Raw genomic sequence first — 10,032 nt, forward strand, 5'->3', positions numbered from 1 at the left:
GCAAAATGTTTCCCTGATAAATAACAAAATTATTAAAAATCCTGGTGGCTTTTTTGGTTCTCATCTATTTTGTCGTCTAGTCAAGCTCATGTTCACTGCTAGTAATTAGTCAACACAACAGTAGTATCCTAGTAACCCACACACCAGCTGCTACATCTTTCCACCCTGGAGTGTTTCTCTGTTGTTGACTTCTTCCCAAAGGACAGAATCATGGAACATACCAAGTTGAAAGGGTTGAACAAGTTTAAGCGAGTGCAACTCCAGGCTCCACACAGGACTACCTGGAAGTCAAACCATATATGTTTAACAGCATTGTCCAAATGCTTCTTGAACTCTGGCAGGTTTGGTGCCATGACTACTTCCTTGAGGAGCTTGTTCCAGTGCCCAGCACCCCTCTTGGTTATTAGGAAAAAACTCTTCACCAATCTGAACTTCCCCTGACAAGTACAGTTCACTTGGATAAGGATGCGAAGATCCAAACAAACTTATGTGCACTCTGAAATGCAGATACAATGACATAGTGACTTAGTGCTCTTAAGAGTGCTGTCGTCTAGGTGAAGTTCTGTAAAAGCAGAACCATTTGGTGGTTAATTTATTTGTGTGTGTGTGTGTGTGTTTTAATTATAAATACTTAACTGTTTTCAAACAAATAGGAAGAAAATAAGGCCTTATTGGAAAAATAATGTGTAGACAAATGTCATTAGGGGACTTTGTGTTTTGGTGAGTTGGTATGCTCTTCATGAGAAAAGATTGCTAAAAGTTGTTAATTTTCACAGCTAATATGATGCCTCCGTCATCCCACATGTTTGGTCCAGTGTCCTGGGGAGCTCCAGTGCCTATTCATGGCAAACATTATTATCCTGGTTCCTATCCAGGAAACATGTCTCTTGCAGGAACTATACCAGTTGGCTCTCACAACCAGTTCATACCTCTGCAGGTGAGTTTGGCAGGTTTGTCTTAATATTTTACATGTAAAAATGTACCTATGTGGTGAACAATGACACTTCCTCTGTCAAGCACTGTCTAGTGTTAGAAACTTGTTTTTAAAATTTGTGTGCATGTTTTCTAGTAGTGGAATATTTGCAGGTTTTTTAAGAATGCAATTTGTTAAATAATATTTATTTAATTTAAAGGTAACTAAAAAAAGGGCTGCTAGCAAGAAAAACTTTGAGCTCAAGGAGTTTCAGAGTTCCCCTCAAGCTGCACCACTAAAGAATGAACAGCCAGTGTCTTCTGACCACATTCAGCAAGATAGCTCTTCAGCTCCTTTAAAATCTCCTCAAGCTGCTCAATCCACTGTTTCATTTCAAGACAATGTGGCTACTCCAAGTGTTCCTCATAACAAATCAACACCAAACACTTCCAGCAAGCGAAAGCCAAGAAAGCTGGCTGTCAATTTTGGCGCACCAAAATCTTCAGAATAAATATGGTAGCTAGGTGTATTTTATTTTTAACTCTTCCCCCACTGTTATGTTATATCATTTAAAAAAATCAGAAAGCTCTATTAAAAAGACCAGCCACTTTACATTTAGTATAGAACAAAATACATTTTATTTGCTATGAATTTCAGGTTGTTACAAAAACAGAAAATGATGTTAAAACTTAATTATTTTGACTTAAATCAGGAAAAGGCAGGAAATGCTGAGTTAAGGTTACCATACCATCCATTGTGCCTAGGTTTCTGAACAGTGGCTTACAGACTATACTGGGTAAGCAGCAATAACAGTGGCAACCTTAATTCAGAATCACTGTGCTTTTTGAGTGGGATATGGAGCAGTAATAAGTTGGGCATCAAACTTTGCTTAGTATGACACTTTGTATTCTAGCTTATTTTTAAATAGTGTAATAAGATAAAAAGGAAAAAATATTTTAAGTGCAGTTTTCATATTGGATCTCCAGGTCCAGTTGAGCTGAATCAGTGTGATTAAAACTTAGCTACAGCAGAACTGCCAAATACGCTGTAATTATGAACTGCTAGGTTTTATGCCAGGGGGCAACAATTTCACAGCATTCAAAATTCAGGTATTGTTATATCTCTGCTACACAGTGTCAAGATGTGGTTGCTTATGCAGAATCCGTTCCAGGAGACATATTTATAGGATGTATTGAATAAAAACATAGTTACGAAGTAGAGACCTCACTGGTAAAGTACTTCTTTTCTAGTTTTTTTTTTTAAGCTAGCAGCACTGATAATTCGTTTGTTTTCTGGTGATAAATTAACATGGATATCTACCTAGCCCCCTAAAATGCCAGTGATATCCTGAAATTTAATAAGATGAGTAGAGTTCAAAGATGTCCATTTGTGTAGTATGGCTGTCAAAATTACGCTTACTCATAGTCCTTCCCTCCAATGTACCCTGAAACCTCCTATATGGTGTGGGGTTTTTTTTGTTTGTTTTTTTTTGTGGCTAGGTGACTTTTAGTATTTATTTTTGGTTATGCGATAGAAGTTGTATGTAGCAAAACTGTCATGTCATTACGTTATTAGAAACTTATTACAGTTAGTTCAATAACAAAAAGTTGACTTGTGTTCTTGGAGAGAGCTATGTCAGAAGAACTAATTACATTATGTGTAGTTCATGTAGAAAAAAAAGAAGGCTCAGAGGTACCTGTACTATTTTTTTTTTACCCATGTGTACTGTTCTTATATTAACGAGAATTCTTCAGTTTAAGAATTTGAAGCCTCAGTTGGTGCTGTTTACTGACATTTATTAGATTTCATTTTTCTTAGTTCTAATCTGTTTGAGGAAAAATATTTTTCCTTTAAAACCAGCAGTTTAGAAATAAATTACATTCTAGCGATTCATTTTTATTGCTTCCAAACAGGTTTCATATTGGATCTGCAAGTCTGTAGACTTTCAGTTCAACTTTCACATTATTATTTTATGGGATTTTTAAATATTAATTTCTTCAAAACAAGCAGTAAGCCCTATAAAAAGGGTCATAGAGGTAAAAACAGGGCCAAGAAATTTTACTTCATTTTACTTAGTATTACAAGCCTTGTAGAATAGTCTATATACAGTCTTAAAAATGCATTTATTTTGTTGTTTTCTTTATATCCACGTAGTTTCAAGAAGTTTTAAAGCCATGTTCCATGAAGGACAAGTTGTATATTTTGGTGATTTATTGTCATTAACAATGTGATACTGATAGGATGTTGACATGCCGATATTTCAGAAGTGTTTATATGAAATTTTGTTATGAGAGACAGATGTTAGTCCCCTGTATCCTATATGGATTGCCTGATCATCAGAGACAAGATCTGTTCAGAAATTACTGTGATGGAGATTAGAGTGCATTAGATTCTAATGCATCACCTGATCTTCCAGATTGCAGTCTCCTTTAAACTTCACCACAGGTGTCGTCATAAAAGACTAAGTCATTATGATTGCTAAAGTGTTGTGGTTTTACTTCTGAACTTAGATTTAAAATACAGAATTTGGATATATCTGGATAGCCAATTCATGCAGATTTAGGAAAAAAGGTTATGAAGGACACTATACCACTAACACCAGTAAAAACAGCAATTTTCATTACTCACTTCCTATTTTCAGACTAACAGCTCCTCCCTCTCTTGTGGTAGAATTGCTATATTAAATATATGTAGCTGGTTAAACACTTAATTTCCGTAGCTGCTGCATATTGTATTAGTCCCTGGGTTTTAGTATATGTATTCTGTGAAACTGACTGCCTGGTGCCCAGTTAATTACAGTTCTACATGTCCTGGTACATGTGACATCTGCATTGACCTATGCCATGTCCCCTATGATTTCAGTTTTATATTTTAATGAGGTGATTATGTTTAATTCATACAGGTATAAATTTAAGCATTTGTTTTACTCATAGATATAAAGTATTTTGTAAGCACTGGAATTTTTCATTAGATCTTATACAGAGCAGTATTTTACTAAAAATCCAAAAGGGAAGACTTTTATGTGCGCATTTTTGTAGTTTCTGATTTTTTTAAAATAACTTTTCATTGTTTATCTGCCAAGTGAAATGTTTTAAATTTGCATATGAATGGATACAGAATGTATTTTTTGTGCTGTTTAGTGTTAGTGTGCATTTGCAGATTTTTAGCATGTAGCTGCACAAAGGACTGTGCAAAGATATTTTAAAATATGAATATATGATACACTGAAGGAAAAACATTCATAAGAGTTAAATGCTATATAAAACTTTAATGCAATAGAATAATTTTATAAACTGTGTCTGTGTCTGCTTGGATTAAATATTGAAAAAAAATTACTTATTTCCACTGTTTTATTTTCAAATACTATATGGGAACGTCTGTATGCTCCAAACCAATATTTTAAGATACAAATTCACGTAGCCCAACTTTTGTGATTCTCAGAAGCAGCGACTGCCCACCTCCTGCGAGCTATTTCTTGATGGCCTTCAACTACTATTCAGTTCAAGATATGTAATTTGTTAAAAAGGCTGTTGGTCAGTTTGCAGTCAAAAGCGCTTAACTAGATGGTGATCTTCTGAAAATTCTTTAGCACCTGTCACCTGTTAGATTAAAAATAAAATAAAACTCAGTAAAGGCAGTAAGGTTACTTTCTAGCAAGTTCACTCTTAGTGGTTCTTATCAAGGTGTGAAGACAGTTGAAAAATAGGAGGAATCATGGGTACCTGGAAGTATTTGATAACCTAATGTGAAACCCTGTTGTGTATCTGGAGCAAAATATTATGCTGATATCTCTGCTAAAATAGAGTAAGAATAGGTACCTCATTTGTAACAAGGCTTTTGACTGAGACATAATGGCAGACTGTACTAAGACAGTGTAATGTATTTAAATTTCTTCGAGAAAGAAATGGCAAATTCTATTTTGTAATTAGATTTCTCCATAATAATAGCAGGTTTTTAAAACAACTGCCAAATTAATGTTATTAGATTTTAATCTTATTTTAGAGAGGGTAAATAAAATAAATCCCTTTGCCTTTGTACTGTGTGTATATGTGTGTGTATATATATATATATAATGTGTTGGATTTCTTTGTCTCTAAGGTTATGTTCAAACTTTTCTTGTTCCCTTTTAAAGCACCGTGAACACTGTAGTTGTGACAGTTAATTTTCAGTACCTTCGGTTGTGACTTACAAATTTGGTTAGGATCTGTCTTTTGCCTACTACAGCAACAGGTGTTATTCTCCTTCTTGCAGATTATTAAGTGAATTAGCATGATTAAAACAAATATAGTGTAAAGATTGGAATATACTCATAATGTGATCAACTGTATAACTTTGTGTACCTGTACTCTGTATAGAACAGTCAGGGCTTGGTATATACATTCAGGTCATATTATATCACTAAAGAAAATGAAAAGAAGTAAAGGGATAACTTCAAAATATACCAGTTTGTGCATAATAAATCTCGCATAGACACTCCCATTCAAAAATTAAGTGACTTTTGTTCAGTTTAGTTTAGTTTAGTTCATCTGATCTACTGTATAGATGATGCCTAAGAGTGAAGAAACTCAATATAGGAATGGTTACGTATAGTAAGGGATCTCTGTCTCTTTCTTTTTTCTTTTCTTTTGAGATGTGATCTCCATATGTATTCCATAATCAGCCTTCCTTACTAGTGAGAGACAGTTATGTTCTTCTCTTTCTGTCTCTGGAAAAGGGACACTGACCTCAAGGGCATAAGGGCAGTCTGAATACAAATTCTTGGCCAAAAGAATCCAAATTCAGGTGTGAGGACCCATGAATATTGAGACTCTAACTGATAAGTATTTGGAGGAATCAGATGTCATGAGGTAAGTAGCTGTTGTTTATTAACAAAAGAATCCATAGTTCCAACAGTTCCTTATTGGTGCCAGTTCTTGCGGGGGTGTTTACTTGTCTATAATTACAAAAAACTTCCTGTTTTGTTTCTGCTCTGAGAGATAATATGACTCCAAGATAACAGAGCTAGTCTGCAAACCAAGTGCAAACAATAAACCTGTTCTTTTAAAGAACAGAGGAAACATTTTTCATTAAAACTTTTTTTTTTTTTGGTAAAACTTTGTCAGTAAGCCCTACTGCATCAACATTGCTTTATGAAAGCTGATAATCACCCTTAGACCTCTATTTTGCGTAATGGAAAGAAAGACAAAGGCTGGCAATCAAAAATCAACATGTGATTTCTGTGCCACTAACAATAGCAATAGAATTCCAAGTCAGAAGCCTTTAGCATGTTGGGGGTAAAGGTTGAAGCAAGAACAACTGTGGTTCCAGTGCAAGTGAGTGATGTGACGTAATTTCCACATGCTTTAGATTTAGTGCTAGTTTGGGGTAGGACTGTGACACTTAATGCTGGCTCCTGAGGTTTCTTCCAGTACATACTGCTTTGAAACAGCTGTAACACTAACAGTCATTGCAACTTAGAGGAAATAGAAGAGTGCTGGAACCTCTGAGTTTACTGAAACCATTCTGTGATGGTTCCAGATTTTTGTTGTGTTTTTTTTTCCTTTTGCTTCCTTTTGCTTTTTTTTTTTTTTATTCCATTTTTTAAGTGGCTAGGTCTTACTGAGGCAACGGTTCTTAAGTATTTTTTTGTCCCTCAAGCCTCCAGCCCACCCATTTTGTTGTTCTAATTTAAGCTTCCCTGATGGTCATTTTCCTCTTTATTTTTAGTCTTTCATTTGAATTTCCAAACTCTGAAATCAATGTTCTTTTAAAGAGCTGCTCAGCCCTGGACTTTCTAGGTCCAAATAATGATTATTCATAGATATGTAGAAATGGTGTGCACACATACATGCACATAATTTCTTATTTTTTCAAGGCGTTTCACAGTTCTGTCATTTTCAGCCTACACAGTTTGAGACACCCAGATGATGATAGACACTGTCTCGTATATACCCATTGCACACACCTAAATGTAGGCATTGCTTAAGCAGGTTTTAAAGCACGGGCAAATAATGAGGCATTAACAGAACAAGTATACCATTTTTACGCTTGTTTTGGTAAATAAATTATTTAAGAGGTGGGTGGCTTAAAATTTTGTCCCAAGGTCCACCTCATTCTCTGTCAAGGGTTACTTCTGTCACAGAGACAGTGGAACAGAGGGACTGCTGTGACTCAGGCACTTGAATGCAAAACCTAATGTACGTGGGCACAGTTTTGATATGCAGTTCTCTAGTGAAAGGTCTGGCTTAACCAGTCACTGGTTACTTGTTCCCACTTGAATGTGCCAGACTCTGTATCACCATATTATGAAATGTATCAAGAAGTTCATCTGATTGAAACTTTTCCCATGTTATTTTTCAGCCTGATCAGTTCGCCATGGAGCCACAAGAACAGCTATATTGGTACAACAGTTTGCATGGGAGGGCAGGATTATTTAGCAAGAGTGGAGCTGCTTAAGAGACATCCCATCACTGCCCAAAACTCAATCACGAAGCTAAAATGCTAGATTAACTGATGTATTGTGATTGTATTTTGACTTCAAGAGAGTGGTAAATTTTGTCAGGAGGACAGGAGGAACTGCCAAGAACTAACACATGGTAAATTATTGCAGCAAAATTTGCCAAAAGTTCATCACTTTTCATTTTGGGTCATCTGTTAATTTTCCAGGCAAGGGTTAAAGCATCACCTATGTAGGTTGTATAACCAGTGGACAAGGAGAAATTAGTGGGCTGTTTCTTTCTTAAAAGCAAACTGACCAAAACACTGAGGTAAATATTTACATGATGTTAAAACTTATTAACATTCTAGAGCTAAGAAAATGGGTAAAATGAAAAACAGTATGAAGCACAAGGAAAGGTATGTGCATCTTTACAAAACGCAGATAATTAAGGGAACCTAATGGGGGGGAAAAAAAGCATGAATTACATACAGGCTTTGCATCTTGCTTTTCTACATTCCAGTAGAAATCGGCTGAAATCGTGTTAGCATTGCCAATGATAAAATTTGATTCATACTCGAAGCCCAGGGAAGAGGCTCCTATGTAATGGTGACTACAGAAATGCACCTGAAAATACCTTTAAATATATATATATATATATATATACTATTCCAAATACATTTTATTTAATAATTTGCACAATTTAATTAATAATCTGGTCTTAGAAAATGTGAAGATAATGTTCTCTTTCTAGTAAGTAGGTCTACTGGGTGTGTAGCACTGCCAACTCTCAAGGCCTATTTTAATTTGGATAACTGGGGAAAAAACCTCTTGCTTGCTTTCCTCTAAAAGTGTATGTGTTGCTGAGCATGGTGACATTTTTTACAAATACTCCATAAAAATTCCTCAAGGTGCAGGTTTTGTCATTACTGCCAGAGATAATTTTGTTGTCCCTGATGTTCTGCTCTGGAATAACAACTCCTTTCCTTTGCTACAGCATTGGGTGAGTCCGTAGAGTGTCTTCAGTCCTTCATTTGATTTGATATTCCAGTAAAAGATAGGACCAAGCACACTTTACAGAGACTGAAGAAACGGAAGATTTCATCACAGAAGATGCAGAAATACAGGAAATTGCCGCTGCAGTAATTGGTATGTGATTCCAGGTGTGTGAATTCTCTGCTTTTTGAAACAGTAAAGATGGCACATGCATGCTCCAATTTAAATAGGAAGACTGAGATGGTAGCAGGTACTATCCATGTTGCTGTGCAATACAGAACAGCTTTCAAGGGTGTCAGTACATCCTCACTTCAAATGAACGATTCTAGTCTGTGCTAAAATAAACTTGGGGCTTTTACCCATGTAGGCAATCAGATTTTTCTCTGAGGGTGACAGATTTGGGGTAGACAAGTAATGCCTGTTTGGAAATAATATTACTTATGTCAAAGTAACAAGCTGGTGCCAGATAAGTCATGTATGGACAAGCTTTGTATGTCTGAAAAAAAATCTGTTGCCTCCTTAGTTGCGTTTCTTTTATCACATTGCAACCAGAAAAATAAAATTAGTATTTCATAAGCATCTTTTATAAATTGAGCAATTCTCTTAGACATGCTATTTAACTCAGACTATGCATTGCCTGCAACTATGCAAGTTGGTTCATGTTAGCTTCTTTCCAAAATATAAATCGTGGTTCTTTTCAAGATGCATCTAAGTTATTATTAGTATGTTAAACCGAGACTGATTTGCATGAAGAATCGGTTACGGTTATTTCCATGCAATACGGTGAATCAGAGGGGTATGTGTTACATGTAACAAATACAGAGCTTGTGAAAGAAAAAAGTAACTTGCATCTCTTTCTTCTTTGTGAAGTTTTGCTTCATTTTGCAGGGAGCTAGGCTCCACTTACATTTATACACTAAAAACATCAAAGACATCTAGATGCATTTTTCCTATTTTGTTTAACTCTGGTTAGTTTTTGAACATTTGTAAAGAGTTTTTAGTCTTTAGCAGTTGCATATGTTGAATTTTACTTTGGGAGTTTTATTTGGAAGTTTGGAATAATTACCAAACAAAATGAAAACTTAATAGTTGGAAATAAATTTAGTCTTGATCAGATATAGTGCATCAGATACCTTTCTCTGACGTGTATCTATTAGCTTTCTGTTTATCTTAGATATGCTCTAAAAGACTGAGTAAAAGACCTTTCTTTTCTGTATGAAAGACAAGTCCAAGGCTTCCTAATGAGTCGTTCTTTAGGGAGGAGAGCTAAAGCAGCATTTCTAGGTTTCTATTTTATGCACCTTCAGCTCCCCTGTGGTCTGCACCTTTGTCCCAGTGACCTCTGTGAGTGCCCGGGTGAGGTGGAGAGCCTATCCTTATGTGGCTCTTGCTGCTATAAATACTCCTGGTTTAAAGATACAATAACATGAGACTTATCCCATCCTTTTGTTTCCACAATGCAACTTTTTTGTGAAGGGGCCAAATTAAAGTTGCAAGGGAAAAAAAATTTTTTTTTTTGCTTTTATTTTTCCTATTCTAATTAAGTGAGGAGTTAAAACTGATTAATTGTTCTAATTAAACTGATGATAAGACTAAATTCTGCTGATGTTAGTTCGGGTTCTGTATCCTGAATTTTATTGCTTAACTGAGAACGTCTCTGGTCGCTCCTGTTTAACAACAACCTCCCCCACCCCCCCGCTTAAGGGTG

The 10,032-nt window shown here is 35.6% G+C and overlaps 1 protein-coding gene across 6 annotated transcripts in view; it reads left to right on the forward strand.

Moving 5' to 3' along the window:
* The window catches only part of XRN1 (5'-3' exoribonuclease 1), a 39,393-nt gene extending 31,683 nt beyond the window's left edge, over positions 1 to 7,710 (forward strand). For 4 of the 6 annotated variants that reach the window (XM_084530035.1, XM_084530036.1, XM_084530038.1 and 1 more), the window contains 2 exons: positions 777 to 937; positions 1,134 to 4,945. In XM_084530035.1, the coding sequence (XP_084386161.1) occupies positions 777 to 937; positions 1,134 to 1,424 (452 nt within the window). In that variant the 3' untranslated portion in view covers positions 1,425 to 4,945. Of the gene's footprint in view, positions 1 to 776; positions 938 to 1,133; positions 4,946 to 5,627 lie in introns of those variants that run through there. The other 2 variants (XR_014696115.1, XM_084530039.1) reach the window with 2 other exon arrangements.
* Positions 7,711 to 10,032: the final 2,322 nt, after the last annotated feature.

Source organism: Aythya ferina (genome assembly GCF_964211825.1).
Source record: "Aythya ferina genome assembly, chromosome: 9".
NCBI lineage: Eukaryota > Metazoa > Chordata > Aves > Anseriformes > Anatidae > Aythya > Aythya ferina.